We start from the raw sequence: 18,314 nt of genomic DNA, 5'->3' as shown, positions 1-18,314 counted from the left end.
GTGCTCTGTTTTTTCAAGACGGCACAGCTGTCTGCCTTGGAAAAAAAACTGAAGGACGATTACAAAATGGAGAAGAAAGCAATATCGGAGACTGTGAAACTGTTATTCAAATACAGAACAGCTTACTGCCCAGTGACTTTATCCAGCTCATTATTACTCAATAGCTAGCAAGTTAAATATAACAGAATGAAACAAAGGAAATGGCAGTTTACATACCGGTGCTTTCTTGTCAATTGGTTTGATGACAAACTTCTTATCATTAAAGGAAATATTTCTGATCTCACTCCATGGGAATCCAATTTTAGGAGTCATCCTTTTAAAAAGGCAAAGGCGTGTCTTAATATTAGTGGAAGCATTTATTCAGTCAATTCATTATTAGAGTCAAACTGTACAAAAAATTACATTTGATCAGTAGACATTACATTTTCAGCTCTGGAACAATGTGATCAATAATTACTAAAAGACAAGAAAAAAAGTTAATTGTTGTATGTACGGACCAATACCTCTTAAGCAGCATGCAAAATAAAAATTGAGAGACATTTGCTAAAAGAAAGTATTTCAGGCCTAAGTTTATAGAAAGAAAGAACTCTGGCTGCATTTCTCAACTTACTTGTCATTTTGCTCATATATATTAAGTCCCAGGGCATCCACTCCCAGCCACAGTTCTGATCCTTTTTTGTTCTTGATGCTGAAGTAGTTCACGCCATACATCTCCAGATCCTGTGCAATCTTCAGGTACTCCATCATAGAATCCTCCCTGTTGAACATTTTTTCCTCATCATCTTCAACAAACCACATTTAGCATTTTGAATTTGACTAGAAGTACAGATACTGCAATCCTATATGGGCTACTATTGAGAGATCTAGAATTTACCTAACTCATTAAATATATTGCATTTACAGACAATTTTAATTTAATCACCATTTTTAAGTTTGAATCTTAGTTATGACACTGTATTCTGTTTAGGCTCTTTCCTTCAGATTCCACAATCTTCACTGTAAAGCTAATGGCTTGATTGTACTGCTTTTGTTTTGGTAACTGCAGGCTATTTTTGTGTTTTCTACTTTCATTTTTATCCAGCATTTTGGTTATTTATAATGTGAGATTACTACAATAACTTTTGTTAAAATTAAGCCACTGTGCATGATTAATATGTATAGTTTACCAAAATATTTCCCTTTCAACACAGGTTTTAAACGTTTCTGTGCTGTCCAATGTCTTTACGTAATTGAACGAACATCTTTTAATGTAATTTTAAGTAGCATGTTTTTATGTTACTTATGAAAAGCAATAATTAAAAGTCAGCCTCTAACATGTTTAAAACCTGAGATCAATTAAAAATTCTCCCAGACCATGACTGGGAACCTATGGCCTAGAAAATACCCACTGATTAATCAACAGGTGCGATTAAAGTTTTTCCAGCGACACACTCTTGCATGTCTGACCAAGGTAATAATAGATGCAGAATGTTTCATATACTGTATGTTGCCTTCACATCATATAACTTAAAGCTGAGATCTCTGGTGAATGTTCCAATTTTATATGTAAATACAATTATAACCAAGGAAATTCTACTCCAAACAGACATTCTACGACAACTACTAAAAAGAAACTATTTTTTCTTAAATTTGCTTATCAAAGATGGTATTGTTTACAAAGGGAAAAAAGGTAAGCTCATATCACTGGAACAAGTGATTATTCATCCCTTTCTCCAGTATAATTTGCGCAACACTTTCAGGTTTCAAAACTGCTAGTTTTTCCACACTCCTTCACAGAAGGGCGAGGAACAGAAAACAAATTAAAATTTCGTTATTAGGCAAGCAGACTTTCTGCTTGGAAGAGATAAACTTTAAACCACTAATACTGTACATTTCTGTAATGTATACTCATAAAGAAAAAAACTCAGCAGGAAAGTTAAAAAGTTAAATATTGTAAAGATGGATGAATAAAGGCATCAGAATTGGAATTTTTATGCATTTCTAGATGACGTGAGGTATATTCACGTCCTCTCCTGTACTACTGTACATACCTCAGCATTCCTCTGTGCTCTTCGTGCCACACCTGAATACGTTCCTCCCACTGCTCCTTATTCAGTTTGTGCTGCTCCAGTACTCTGAAAACCATATGGAACAATTTGTGAACTGATCTGACAAATGTCTGGAAAAGACCTACCCAAATTCTCAGACACATGAACCATGACGTTTCTGAAAAACCTCAGAGATTCTCTAAAAAAAAGTGAATCGGGTCCCTGTTTACCATTCTGTAAATGGCTCTGCTTGTACAAGCACAACTACAAAGCCTTAACTTGAATGCTCCAGCAGAAACCAAACTATTTTACAAAAAGATCAATTCTACCTGTCCCCTTGTTCTTTAAATTATGCACCCTAGGTCTAAAAAAGGTGAGTTTATCAAACATCCTTTCACATGAGAGACGGTTCATTCTGATTTATCTAAGATTCAGTAAATTGCATCCATTAAGAAAATATTACAAAACGACCACAGTTGCAAAATATCCATATACTGTGAATGAAGAAAGGGCAAACAAAATGACCTAAAAGGGTCTGAGTTCTGTCTTGTCTATTAGCCGTTTCTCTTGTTGTTCAGTTCATTATAAAGATGATAAACAACTTACACAAGACATCTGATATCACACTGCCTTACTATTGAGTTTTGTTCAACAAAATATAGGAATATTCTTAGCCTTTTTAAAGAGTAAGTCATGTATTTTCCTTTATACTTAAAAAAAAATAAAGGACCACAATTCCATAAGTGTTCACATAGTAAATGCATGAACAACAGCTATTGGCAATCTAATGAACTTCAAATGTTGTAGATTAATCAGTTTGACTAATTAAAAAAAAACATCCAGCATTATAGAAACATGAATTAAATATAAACAGTTCCCAGTGCTAGTATACAAGTAAAACTTAAGTGGATCATATGTAGTAAGCAATTACTGTATTTACATTGTTTCAGCAAAGCAAAAATAAAGTACAATACCTTTAAAAAACACAATCTGATCCTGTTCAAGAAAGTTTTACGAAGCTTTACATGACAGGGGCGTACCTCTGTGGGAGTAGCTTGTCATTGGCCAGGTATCCTGGACTGTGGGCATCTTTGTTATAATCTCCATACTTGGCCTGCACTGCATACGAGGCCAACAGCACGGCTGTTTCAGGGGGACAATAGATATCATCATTGAGGATTCCCTCCTTGACCTGCAAGAAGAAGAGTCGCTGGGTTGTCTCCTGGATCAACTCCTCTGACACATCCTCAGGGTAGAACTTTGCCCGAAACTTGAACAGCAATGGGCTTTCCTTTCGCACATCCTGTGCTGTCACCTGGCAACAGAGAAAAAAAAAACACATTTAGCAGCTTACCTCCAGGTCATGTGAGGAGATGTGATGTAATGTAATGAAAAAGTAGTCCATCATTTTATTCTTTAATTCTTAATGATATGATCAATTAAGATATGATTCTAATGATAGGCATTTCAAATATTTCCCACTGAACACATTATCTTGTATTGCTCTCTGTTTTACTGGACACATAATATTACTTTTTACTTTACAGCAATCTGCAAGAATAATCTACTTTGTTTAAAACAGAAGCAAAATACAACAAACTAGAGAGCTGAGTGCATCAAAAGTATTAAGAATTTGTAATTCTGAAGTCCAAATCCAATTTCCTGTTCTGGAGATTACTCCCTGCAAGGCTGGATTTTAAAACTGTAAAATGAAATCCACAAACGCTATGAATTTGATCTCTTCCAAAGATCATAATTCCCCTGTAATTTTACCTTTTTATTGAGTTTGAGCCAAGTGGAGAAGCCCTTGGTATCCTGGTACTGTAGTCCAAAAAACCAAACCTCTCTCAGCCCAATAGTCTTCACCACCTAAGAACAAAAAGAAAATATTAGTTTTAACTACTAAATCATGCACATCCATTACATTTTGAAGTTTTTGTTGTTATTTTTTTGGAATTCTAAAGAAGTCAAAGTCAAAGCTGCAGGGAACATTTTAATAAACTCACTGGCAAGGCAAGAGCCCAGTTTGCAATTAACTAGGTTCTCAGCCCAGAATCTATAAAGCAATTGTGTTTTTTTCTTTGCATGTACATTTATTTGATCCCATTTTCTTCTATTTCTTCCTGTTTACTCTGTCACTGTCACTATTTATGCAAGAAATGATTACAAATCATTTGTAAATTCAGGTCAACGCCAACAACAAAGACGTGACAAAAAACTGCACTCCAGATGTGCCCAGTAACATATCCTACAAATCCTGGGAATGTCCTGTAAAAAAAGCATTTTTGGAAATGTAAACATAAATGAAAAGTGCTTCTTCTTAATGACAACACCCAAATTGCTATCAATCTTGAGGCACAGTGACTTTTTCTAGCATGGCGGGTCTAGGTAAAAAACATCTCATGGGTGTGGGCATGCGAGTCAGATACCCCTCAAGTGCACTCATTTGTAGAAACGTTACTTATGAAAAAGAAGCAAATCTGCTGTAGGTTACACTTGCCATGTGCAAAAACTACAACAGTTACAGACGTGTTTTCGTATCCGAAATATGGGTTTAATTGTAATCTTTTGTTGCATTTTGCTGCTGTATGTTGACAACTAATAGGTTTTTTTAAAAAAATATATACAAAACACAGATCATGCACACAACAGTTTTACCTTTGTTCATTGTTTGTGTCAGTAAATTGTGTCAGTAAAATGTATCTGGGCACAACAAAGTGATAGATTAAATACATCTGAGGCCCTGCAAAAAAAAATATCTGACTGCTTTCAAAATATATGCATCCTTTTAAAAAATTCCAAACTGTAGTTTCCACTTCAAAATGGATTCACAAATATAGAAATAATTTAGATATGAATCAAATTTCTAGGTTTATTTTCCAGTTTATCTGGTTAAGTTTTAACTGGACTTAACAGAGGTAAAAAGAACTACAGGGACAGAAAAGTCTGGAGTTCAAGGTTAAGATTCAATGGTTAAGAGGACAGGGCACGGCAGCTTATAGGACTGAATGCCAGCCTTGGGCTATAGCAGAAGCTTGATAACCCTGGAAAATGTAATTGGTTCAATAAGTCGTAGCCAAGGATTTTACATCTGAACCTTGCAGATTTACATGGCAGGATTAACAGAGAAAATTGCTTTCACAGTAATGACTCACTGATGGAGCATCTACGTACAGTGCATGAAATGGAAACAGCAGCACAACTTTAAGGGCAGGGTCAATCACTTTCTCACACCAAAAATAGCTTCAAAATGCTACGCAAACGTCCTCCTCTGGTCTTATTCGATCTCAGCAGTCAAGATTTTTACTAGGTGTAATATAACAGGACTTCCCAATATAAAAGCCAAACCAAGAAAAAAAGCAAAACAAACAAAATACGCACCAAATGGATGTTGAATGTATGTTGGCTATTTTTATATCAGTATTTTTTTATACATGTGTGGAGTACAAAAGCAAAAATTTACCCAAGGGTGTGATAAGAAACACACAATGCACAATGTAAGGCAACATTTAGATTATAAGAACTAGTAAATTATTTAAAACATTTATAGCAAATGTACGTGAAACATTTGTACGTGAAGTGAAGATAGGAGTTTTTATGCGATTTAGTAGCTTGTTTTCAAAATTTGAAGGCAGGAACAGACATACAGTTATAATTTACCACTTATTACCATGTATTAGTGTATTTGTTAATACACATTTCCCTTAAACAGAACTACATAGCAAAGTATTTTCAGAAGGAACTAACCAAGTCATTACACCAAAATGTTATTACTGTGTATGTACACCACCTTGTAAAAGTATTCATAAACTTCCTATGGTGTCCTGTTTTGTGAAATTATAAAATGATGCATACAAGTTTTTAGAAATACCTTATTAAACACCTGAATCTTGAAAATGAAGAATTCTAAGGGTAAGAAATGTAAAGGTCAAGAAAAACTCAAGTGAAGTAGCTTAGATATATTGATTGAATAAGTATGCTAACACATTAATTCAATATTTCGTGCAAGTTCCTTTGACAGCAATTAAAGCTCCAGATAAATTTTTACCAGCTTTGCACACTGGCTTTTGCACTGCAATTTATGATAGATAGATACTTTATTGATCCTGTGAGGGAAATTGCAGTGCAACAGCAGCTTTACACAGACAACACAGCCACAGTGTAACGAATGATACAATAATAATAATACAATACATACAATACAATCAGTACAGTGAGGGGTGCACTCAGAGTTACTCACAGTCCAGGACACACAAAGAACAAACTAGAACAGAACAGTATGCAGAAAAACCATATCAAACATACAAATATAAATATAGATGTAAATATAAATATACTGTAAATGTATTGCACAGGTCCCTGGCATATATTGCACAAAAAATGGTTGTAAACGGGAAAAGAAAAAGAACAGATGTAGCAGTAGATGTGTTCAGTCCAGAAACAGGTCACTGTCAATGTTGCCTCTGCCCAGACGCAAGATGGATGGGTTGTACAGTCTTATGGCAGAAGGCAAGAATGACCTCCTGTAGCGCTCCCTGTCGCACCGTGGATGAATCATTCTATTGCTGAACTTGCTCTTCATTTCTACAAGCCTGTCATAGAGGGGATGGGAGATTCTTGCCCATTCTTCTTGACAGATTTGCTCAAGCTCCTCTCAAGTTGCTTGGGGATTGACTGTGAACAGCAGTTTTCAGATATTTCACACAAATTCACTTCCTTATTTCCAATCCACTCCAGTGGATCTGTGGCCTTGCACTGGCTCATTGTCCTGTTGAAATGTGATTTTTTGTGCCAGTTTGAGGTCAGAGGCAGGTTTTCCTCTGTGATTTGCCAGTACATTACTCCATCTACGTTCCCATCACAATTGACAAGTTCCCCAATCCTTACTGATGCTGCCATCATCACAGCATGGCTGTGTTGATTTTTCTACTGTATATTGGATTTTCATCAGATGTAACAATAGAAGAAAAAGGTCCATTAAAATTCTGTCTTCATCTTTTTTTAGTTCGATATAAGCCCTCTTTGTTGAATGGCTAAGAAATTTAAAGCGTGGACATTTTCTCCCATCTCCCACTTAACTTTAAAATTTTCTGTTTACTTCCTTGTTTTATGTACTTTGCTTTGAATCTGTGAAATACGTTGTTTGTATAACAAATATTAAGCTTAGTACTTTTGCAAGGGACTATAAATGTCAAGAGTTTGATTCACAGAAATGAAAATGAAGTTCTCGTTAAAAAGTATCAGATATATAATCGCTGTTTTAGTTTTTCAACACCTTTTAAAGGTTTTTCAACATGTTAGTTTCTTATAAAAACAAAAAAACAAGCTTTGGCAGAATTCTGTTGTAATTTACTTTAATTAATCTAATTTCCACAAATGAATGCACTGCTGTTATCATCAGCCTCACTTAAAACAACTAGTACTAATAAGAGGAGGTCATTTAAAGGAAATTTTATCACCAACAGCAATGGGTAGTACTGAAACTAAATAACAGTGATTTCCTGATGATGTTTTTAGGTTACTATTGGAGGCATTTCTGTAAAAGCGCACTGTTCAACCAAATGGGTGAATCACTCTATGTATGTAGGGTTTCATTTTTATCAGTGGTAACCCTGGAGGCTTGCTGAAATTGAATGTATTCTTCATTGTACAGGCACAATGAATTATTTATTTTAAAAAAGTACAGATAAGTCTTGCATCCTGCGGAAGTGCGGTCTTTTTTCCTTATCTTACACTGTTTCCAGTCTTCAGATCCAACTTAAACCTAGATACCTCTCAGCTATCCCATTACAAACATCCTTATCTTTATTTAAGCATATATAACCAGGATAAACTCTCAGCACTAGTGAACTGCTTATGTCAGTCACACTACAAACTATACTATCCACAGTATGACACTGACCAGTTATAACTATGAGCATGAACCTACAGTACATAGAAAAAAAACAAGCATGTATTCAAGCACTTAATGGAAAAATTGTAAAAGTAACAGCACTAAATGCTGTCCCAACTAGTTTGGTTACCAGTGAATTCTTCATTTAAAAAACTGAATTTTAAAATAAAAGTCATAAGGCAGAAAACACTCTTACAGTTGAAGAGTTTTTTTTTTGCTACCTTCTGTGATTCACTATAAGATCTTCAATTAAGAAAGCAAGTATGGATTTCACTGTCCTTTGGAATCAAGACACAAGATACAGCCAGCCACAGCAAACTGATGTTTCCAACAGATAGTTCTGGAAAATTCAACACCCCAGGGAGTAGCATGGGTCAAACTCAACCTATCAAAAACAGCAGTACACTGCCCCCACAGCTAAATTTGGGAACATTAATAAGTTAAGTAGAGGGTTAGTAGCAATTTCGGATCTGTTCGTCTCCTATGGTAGTCACAACAATACCAAGCACTTTCATGACAGAGTAGGTTTTATTACAAGTTCCATACTGTAATTACCAGCTATATTCATTAATTAATTTATACCACAGTTTTGTCACTGCTTTTCAAATATACAGTACTAATATCTCATAAAGAACTGAATACTAAGGTGGGGGCTTAATCCTGAATCATATTGGATATATAGTGTAAAATACTTTGTTGAATACGGAGAGTCTCAGATCTTTCTGTGTCATTCATCCTCAGCTGTTAATAAATTAATTGGTTTAATTACTGGGCTCATCAACCTAAATTACAACAATGGGTCTGTATTTTGGGTTATTATGGTGAATGATAAGAGCTTTTCTAGGCCATTTTGTTCGTATGTATGTGGCTTTTTAGGAACAACTGAATAGCCTGCCCAAAAAAGAAAATCATACATATTAACTTGTTTATACACATTTCTTTTGAGGTGAAAAAGGTGAGATTTCCTTTTTTAAGGAAATATTGAAAGAAAAATTGTGTTTTAATGGACAGCTAAAGCAATTAATAGATATGTGGGTCCACAAATGCACTTTCTTCCAAACAAAATTACTGTTGAAAAGCTGAGCACAAAACATCAATACAGTATATTCTTCGTATTCCTACTACAATAATCATTTTATTGCAGACTAAGGAACAACAACCTTGGGCTGTTTAATTTTTGGAATTATTACATTTAATGTGCTCTGAAGTAACTCTAAAGACTGAATAGGTTGTGCATAAGAACATAATAAGTCTTGAATTTTTTCAATAAGCTTCCATGGTTTACAATTCAATCACAATGAGTTCCACTGGCACTCGTAATCCAGGGCTGTTTCTTAAAACAATTTTTTTTAATTAATTAACTGATTCATCTAAAAGTAATTTCTTCCATTTTTTCAAATATTGTTTCTAAATTACACTTCAAAATCAAAGTAAAAGAAAGATGAAATAAGGATGATTCACAAGGACAAACAAAGCTTGTATTCTGAGTTAGAACACAAGAGCCTTATTGCGGATCACTAGGAAGTTCACCAATGTGTCCTAAAGTAAACAGATGTCTTTAGAGAAAACCCATCTGTTTCTGTACAAACACCGGCAGATCAGTCTTGGGCTGAGCTCTATTACACTAGAATTTGTTAAATCTGAGTAGCAGCTACAATACATTAATCTGCCAAGAACACACTAAAAACCATAACTGAAAGAGTCACGAGAGCCCAAAGAAATTATGTAAACCAGTAAGTAAAATTGAAACAGTTGTCATCTCCTGTCCTATTATATTTAATCTTAAGACTCCATCATTTATCGCTGTTATATAAACATGTTCAGAGCATTTCTCCATTTTTAAACCAGTACTGAGGCAAAGCAAGCGTTTCACTATTTCAATACTGTGCCTTAACCTGTCCTTAATTTTTATAAAAAATGGTAGTCTGAAGTGTAGCTAATAAGCTTACACATTCAGTGGATATGACTAGCAATCCTGGCCTGAGATTGTAGCCATTTTTGACACTGAATCTACAGTACACTATGAAATTACAGAGTTTACAGCATCACACCTGGAATATTTATCTGAACAGCAATTGCCCTATTGTGCTCCATGCAGTTCCAATGCCCCAACTTTCTGCCCATCTATACGCTCCATAAGAAGCAAATAGCATCTTCCATAAAAATATAAAAATTCAGGGTCTAGCATTTAAAACAAGTCTGTAAAATTTTAAGGAAAATTAGATCATTTAAGACCTAGCAAGAAAGGATACTACTTTAGCCAACAATATAAACTATTACAAACTAAAAAAAAAATTAAAAACAAATTCTAGGTCTGTCTCAAACAATCTTGAAGTGCGACGAGCAATGCTTCTCAGTCCTAAACCATTGGCTGTAACTGATCTGCTTACTGGACTTTTTGTCCACTCAAATTTTTAGTTCAACAAACAGAATTTTATGTTGTCCCTAGTGAACTAGAAAATAATTAATTTATTCCCTTATTTCTGACAAAACCGCTCTCCAATAGGTACAACTAATAGCGAACAGACAAAAGTGGGAATAACACTATCAGATAACCACTGATTTATTGAGTTTCCTTCTGCTTACGTCAAATTAGTTTGATTTCAGCAGGCATAACTGAATAAGGGCCATCCTAGTACTCACTCATTAGCACAGAGTTCATACCAAAAAATAAATCTCTTTCAACATATTAAGAGCTGAAAGCATACATAAAAAACATCTCAAATAGGAAATGTAACTAAATTAGCCTATGATTAAGAACTCAGCTTGAGTGGACCAAAACCTGCAGTCAAGGGTACTTGAGCACCAAGACTAAGAACTACTACTAAGGTAGAAGATTATGTTTATTGAACCAAAGCACTGTGACCATCCACTATGTGCCCATATAAAATCTACAGCAACGAGTGCCAAGACACCCCAAGACAATAATTAGATGTACTGACTGAGATGGGTGATATCACGCTTACTCTTTTAGTTCTATGACTAATCAACAGGAAATCCTCCTACATTAGTTTTATTCTGTGCAGAACTCTAACAAAAGCCTATTTTCCATAAAATACCTTACTAACCTATTTACTTATTAATTGGTCAAGTTCAAATGTTGTAAACACAAGGCTGAAACATTGTTGTAACTATTGCTAGGCTTAACCCCAAGTTAGCACTGTGGAACAAGCTAGCATTTTCAATGGAAACCAGCCACACTTCTGTCGCTCAGAGCCTGTTACCATGGAAAGGAATGCCGACAGAAAATCTGGATCACCTGTGGCCAATTTACATCCACACCTGCATTAGTACGTGCAGAGTACTTAAGGACGTCTCCAACTCCCAGTACCCCTTGGACACTGCTCAGGGTTCTGTTATAGAGTTGCATCTAGTCCCTAGTTTTGGCTTGCTTGGAATCTCGACCTCTTCTGTGTTTTCTACCTCGATCCCGGATCACCCCTTGGCTTGTTTTCCATGTTAACTCAGCTTTGACCCTGTTTGCGATTAGAACAATGTCTTTTGGATTTGTCCTTTGTGCTTTGCTCTGTTGATGTCTCATCCACCAGATTCGCCCCCCACCCCCACTCAACCACGGATCTGAACTATATTCCCTGCCTGCAGCTTGTCTCCCAATGTACACTTCCCGATCAACCCCAGTCTCTGTGTAAATGTGCAATGCTGGTCCGTTTTCCCCTGTGCGCTCAGACACAGAGTCTCTACTGCTGCGCTACGGAGTTTCCCTGGTACACTGTTAGCCATCTTGCCCTGCGCATATTCAACCTTTTGTCTCCCCCATCCGCTGCTAGCCCCCGTCAGCAACAGGATCTGACAACTATAATTTGAAATATCCAGTAAAGAAGAGATTAAGGAATGCATTTTGACAGAACTTCTATTTTGAAGTCTGATTGTTTGAAACGTCTATATTGAAAGCTCCAGGATATTAAGGGCACAAATATCCCTGTGAGTGCAAAATTCTTTTGTAATGGAGCTGGAGCTAAAATTAAGAAGGAACTGCACACAGTTTTGCAAAGCTAACAGTTAAAGCTTATTGCAAATTTCAATAATAAAACTACCCATTTTGCAGATTCCTGTTATAGAAGGCAAGTTAGGTGTGTGGATGTCTCATTTTATTTGCTTTGGAGCTGCACAAAGGAGAAATCAAGAACTAAATACTTAAATATTCCTTTATGTCACATAATGCGTAGCATGTAGGGGAGGAGCTAGCTGCAAGCGAAAGTAATAGACACTTGTAACAAAGCCAGTCTGTATTGCCTCGGAAGCAGAAAACTGAGTCATCCCATGGACTATGAGTAAGAGTTCGTCAGCTGTCTGAATTGGACCTGTGGGACTACTGCTGGGATAGCAAACAGTCTGGAGAAAGAGGTCAAAAACAGCTGTAGATGTTCAGGTCATCTGTTTCAGTGGCTCTTAGTCTTGGCATTCCTGTCTCCTTGCTACTGTTTGGCAAATGCAGAAATGACTGCCAGCAGGTTTAAATGTCACCACACACCCCACAAGACTCCAGTAAAATAATTAAATTTGGTGGTATGTCTGAAACTTGTACCGCGACTCATTCAAAGAAGCATAAGCCATTGCTTTTCATTAAGTAAGCTTTTTAAAAGCAATATTTTATTAAAATGACACTGTATGTAGTTGCAATTTGATAATAAGGTAAAGCTGTTTCCTTCGAATTAGGTCAACTATTTTTTTCTCATATACCTTTCCTTTTCAATGGGCAACTACAAAGAAGATATAACCTTAATGGCCTTGTCTCATTTGTAAACTGTCTTATGGTTTGTACATGCAGGCATTTCCTCAGATGTTTTGATTGACCTAAATATGTGTATTTAGTGTATTTATACATCTCCTGGAAAATGTCTAGTGGTGTTAGCTCTCAAAATTGTTCCGCCTAACCTCCATTAAATAAGGTCTGGCCACCATCCTAGGAAGGTCCTTGTATATTTTCGTACTGTCAGATGATTTGCTCATTTTAGCCCTATTTTATGTTTTTCCACTTTTTTCCAATGCAGAATCTCCTTAAAATTTCCCAACCACATCAGTATTCAAAACACTAGTTAATGAACTTCGCAATCCTGTGTTTGTGGAGAATTTCACACTAAAAAAAAAAACTATAATCACTAACAAAATTTCATTGGAATGTTTTAGGTGTGTTTTGGTTGCTGTAAGTGACATTAACTGACAGATCCCACTGTCACCTGAAAATTACAACACACAACTCACTATACAGAGTCAGATGTGAGTTTTCGGAACGAATCAAAAGGGTCAAAGCACAAAATTGACATAAGTTAAGGACCGATTCCCATGTTAGTTCAAATACACTAAATCTTGTTATGACTTGATCTATGTGTTGATACCATACCATATGATACCATAGTTATATCAAATTCTGAAACAGTAAGGTCGATTTTAGACTTTCAAAACGTGTAAAAAAAAACTTACCTGGTCAAAAAGCTGTTTGCCTGTTGTGTTTGGCTGGATGGCAAACTCCAGCTCAGCATCCATAGTGGTAACTCGCACACTGATCTGTGAACAAAATGAAAACACACACATGATCATTCAAAAGTCACTGGTGTTTTTAATTCTCACTTGTCCACTTTTTGTGTCCTGGAAAATCCTTCGTATCTAAACTAGGCATTCTGGAATGAAATCCACAGGCCATAGGCTATATCTAAATTTTCTAATTTAATTTATGCTCGCCTGTACTGTATGCTCACCTCTTGGTCGAGATCTGTTACCTTCGTCAGGCCTCTTCCCACTATTCAGCCCCATTCGAACTGCATTCCCTAATCCCGTTCCTTCCAATCATCTCCTGTTAACCAGGTGGTTGTACTTTCCCCATCTCTCTCAGGCCTAATATTTCTGTTTACTCTCCTCTGTAATCCCCAGTAATTGAATGAGTTAGCAGCACCTCAGGAATGCACATTCTTTGACCACAAAATCAAAACCTAATACTGCTATAATCTTACTGCTAAGTAATGTAAAAACTGTGCTCTTCTGTGGTGCTATGCATTAAACAGCAAACTGTTTAAAAAGCAAGTTTTGTTGAACTCTGTTGCATTACATATTCTTTTCTAATTGTTCAGTACTTTACTGTGAGGCTGAATAAAATGTGTTACCAGCAGCTAAAAAGCCAAATGAAGCAGATCACTAGCGCTTTTATTGAATGCCTGAAATTCACTTACTACATTCTATCAAAAATTACCCATATTGAAGCTCAAGTCACTCTTTTGCACATTTTTTACATAGTACGAGACAGTAACAGGAAAAGCTGAAGAAAACAAATGCTGCAATGTCATGACAATTAAAGTGGCCCACAGCTATAGTGATGAATGCAAATGGAGAAGTTAAAAGCAACTTTTTTAGATGTCATATTGAAAGCATTTAGTGATGAGCTGGTACTAAAGCTACACACAATATTTGAGGACAAAAGTTCTCAAATGGTGACCCACAGAAAAGGAAATGAAAGGTCAAGCCTGGTCCAGTAACCCCCTGATTTTATTACAGCCTCGTCTATTACAGATCACCATCCTATTAGAAACAACAATAAGAAAACACAGGAACGGCTTTGCAAATGATTGAGAAATTTTCCGTGCCATAAAATGTATTACCGATTCCCATGAAGAAGAATTACAACAATGGTTAATAAACAGTACTACAAGTTCTGCACTTTAAACCTAACCATGTCAGATTTAATTTTTTATAATGATTCAAGATTATTTTGTACCTTCTTCCTTACTGTACATAGACTCCCACAAATCCAAAACAAGATATATTCTATAACGGTCTGAAAAGAATAGTTCTACATACAGATTAATTAGTTTCTTTTCAAGAAACTAAAAAAAAAAATTAAAACATTTCTTGGATTCTTATAGGAAAGAAATGAGCTGATCTGATACATGGATTGTAAAATACAGTAATTTCACTTAAGTCTAACAAAAGTCACAAATGGTATAGGTAATTACTTCTTTACACTAATATAATAGTCTTATTGTTCTGCTTCCCCCCTTTGCTATAAATTAGCCAAAATGCATTTACAAAAATGGAAAAAATAAGTAGGATTTAAAGAACATTTAAACTACTCTTAAATAAATATTGTGGAAAATGATTTCACAGGATAATTTTTGCATTGCATGGTAACTTTTGGCCACTGCCTTATAAATTATGGCTTGAGACTTTCACAGTTCATGACGAATGGCTTTGGAAATAAACTACTTATGCCTTTTTATAAATCACAAAAACACAGTGTATGGAAACAGGAAATAAAAAAATAAATAAATAATTTGGCAACATTTTATTTTCTTCTCTTTCTTCAAGAGCTGTGTTCCTGAACCTCCAATCCAAACTAAATGGAAACAAATTAAATTTTCTCCTTTGTCCAAGATGGCAATGGAGGGAAATCATTCTGGTTCCTTGTTGTCCATGTAGCCTGCTGGAGTAATGTTCTAAAAGTGCCTGAAATAAAGGGATTTCATTTTCAAAAAGAGTATGAAATTCCCTCTGACTATCGTTCAGTTTATCAAGTATAAGCTCTGTGTAAACCAACTAAATCAATTACAAGTAAATATATAAATTCAAATATCTGCATTCTAATCTTGAATATTGAAGAATACTTATTTTAAATTGACTATTAAACAGTGCTGTAGCAAGAAATATACTTTCTCAAAAAATAATCCATTAACAATATTCAGGGGAATTTTAGAGAAACTATTTACGCATATCAGATTAATCCATCCATTTTTTTCTCTCATAAATAGACTAGTCTATTACTGAATCAAATCTTAATGCCCTTGGAAAGCATAAACATGTCATCTGGAAATTTAATGTGTCTGGTTTTATCTATTCAAGAGAAGAAACCCTATGCCTGTTTGGATACTACAGAATATATCAGAAAAGGCCGTAGCATGAAAAAGTCAGAAATCTGTAAAAAGGATCTTTAAAGCTCCTTTTTGTCTCAATATATAATTTAATAGTCTTATTCTGGGGGTTGGGGGGACAGGAACCATATATCCCAGCATTTTATTCAATTTACAGACATGTAGCGCAGAATACATTCCATTGTTTAATTTTTAAACATTTTTGGTAAACCTTTTACAACAAACATTGAACACTTACAAAACAAAACAGCATAACAAAGAGCTCAAAAAACAAAAGGAAGGAAAGGGGCTAATTTAAACAGATTTTGGAAAAAATGTATCTGGCCAGGCTGACAGTTTTCACACAAAGCTCTTCTACAAACACAATTTCAAGAAATGAATGCAGTCAAATGTGAGTCAGAAGTATCAATCTCTACAAGGGCCTGCAAAATAGATTTTTGGTTGCAGTAAGACCTCAAGCAAAGAGGCATATTGGAATGGTCACACAAAATAGATGTCATAATATACTAGTTACATAATACATATTTAAACAGCTGCTAGCCATACCCTCTCTGTCATATACTGTATGTACAGAGGTGAGGTACATTTTTAATCTAAGCAGATCATTTGTATGGTGTTGCACAGCTTGCATGGATCAAATGGTGTGCTAACTTTTTAGAAGCAATTAAAGGGGAACTACAATCACACTTTCTTAGACTGGTTATTAAATCTCAGTAACAAAATAAATTCATTGACAGTATAGAAAGATTCTTACATTACATTCCAAATTAAGCACAAAATCGTGAACTTTGAGAAACTCCTGTAAGTCGCAATGTTGTCACAAACCCCTGGTCTCGAACTGTTGCCACGAATTGTGATCCGATGCAGCCCTTCCTACTCGCTAGTCACTGTAATGACTAATAATGTAATGCGATGTACAAGCGAATAAGTACAGGTTGTGCAGCAGGCATTTCACCACAGAAATGTTTCAACGTGATCTGCACGTAGAGTACTGTTGACAAAACTGTGTCAAAGTCGAGAGCAATATTTCTATTGGATTAAAATAGGTGTATTCACGGGTCCACTTGCTTACAAAGTAATAAATAAAGCCGCTTCATGTCATCTGGTGTTTTGTTGCCTCATTCTGAATCACAGAATATAGCACTGCACGTACCTGGAAATCGAATCTATTCTGTGATGTAAATTGGAGGTTTAACAAGTTACTGTGTATATTTTACTTTTAATGTGTTTTGAGATGCACTCATCAATGCTGAGTCTGTCTAACCCCCAAAATATAAAAAAAGCATTGGAGTTCCCTTTTAAATTCCTTCAGGATTACCTTCCATGTTCTCTCTTGAGTATACAGAGAAATTTGTGGGGCATAAAGTCCATACTTAGCTATCATAAGTTAATTTGGGTTCTTGACACTGGGTTTGGAGGAAGGAGAGTCTCAAGTTCCACGGACGTCGCATTATGTTTCTCCAAGAGATTGGCAAAATAGGAATGGAACTTACAGTAGATACAGTATGTTGTTTTATATGTCTTTGATTTTAAAGACCACAGGCCAAAATCTCATTTGAGAAAATGAATTTTGGTGTCTAACTTGATAAAGAGTTCTTTAAATGAAAGTAAATATAAAAAGTGACAAAACTATGATTAAAACAGCAAAAGGAAATACCTGAGCACTAACTTTCCAAGCAGTGAGGACTACAAGTATTAATGATCTGACAAGACTATTTAATACCAGGCCTTCACTGTAACATGTACGGACCAAAAACGATTCTTTTGCAAATTCCAGGACTAAATGTACAGTACTTGGGCTGGCTAATTTTGAGCAAATATTTATATCATTTGTAGAGCTATGCAATCGAAACAATCAGCCCAAGTTTATTGCTCATGTATACCTTAAGAAACTGCACAAGTACATACCAGAAATTTCAAAGCCCCTATTTTTTCTTCTTTAGAAGATTATACCGCTCCCATGACTTCCAGGCCATAGAAGGGATCATTTGTAATCTTAGCAGTTTTGTATGGGTTAAATGGCAAACAGATACATTTTCTAAGGTATTTAAACAAAATAAACTGTTATTGTTGCAGCTAATAAACAATGAATTTGAGCCAGTCTCACACTGCATATTTAACCTTTCTTTAGTGATTTATTGGAATTATCTTTTAAGAACGATTGAAAAGAGTTTTAAACAATTTACTGTATAAAAAGCAACTAGTTTATTTTTTCTCTACAAATAATTTAAAGTTTTTAATTTGACTGTCCAATTGTGACAGTATTCAGAACACAGTATAACTGTAATTTCCTTAAATCTTAAGCCACACTGAAAAGGCAAATATTTTAATGCACATTCAACAAAAATAACAGGAAGCATCATGAATGTAAGCTTTTCAATACTTACATTTTTACAATGTGAAGATCTAATTTTATAAAGTAAATAAAGAATATATTTCCAAAACTATTGCTGTGATATTAACGAAACAAAATAATCTTTACAAACAAAAGGATATTATTAAAATGAGTTTACAAAG

At 35.3% G+C, this 18,314-nt stretch overlaps 1 protein-coding gene across 2 annotated transcripts in view; it reads right to left on the bottom strand.

The window, feature by feature from the left end:
* The window catches only part of msna (moesin a), a 41,002-nt gene that overhangs the window by 9,930 nt on the left and 12,758 nt on the right, over positions 1-18,314 (bottom strand). For both annotated transcript variants that reach the window (XM_088924510.1, XM_088924511.1), the window contains exons 2-7: positions 13,363-13,446; positions 3,801-3,896; positions 3,068-3,342; positions 2,031-2,114; positions 611-757; positions 217-313 (exon numbers count right to left, since the gene is read on the bottom strand). In XM_088924510.1, coding sequence (XP_088780636.1) covers positions 217-313; positions 611-757; positions 2,031-2,114; positions 3,068-3,342; positions 3,801-3,896; positions 13,363-13,446 — 783 coding nt within the window. The remainder of the gene's footprint in view (positions 1-216; positions 314-610; positions 758-2,030; positions 2,115-3,067; positions 3,343-3,800; positions 3,897-13,362; positions 13,447-18,314) is intronic.

The sequence above is a fragment of the Atractosteus spatula genome, chromosome 9 (assembly GCF_055471065.1).
Source record: "Atractosteus spatula isolate fAtrSpa1 chromosome 9, fAtrSpa1.hap1, whole genome shotgun sequence".
Taxonomy (NCBI): domain Eukaryota; kingdom Metazoa; phylum Chordata; class Actinopteri; order Semionotiformes; family Lepisosteidae; genus Atractosteus; species Atractosteus spatula.
This window is presented reverse-complemented; position numbering and strand designations above follow the sequence as displayed.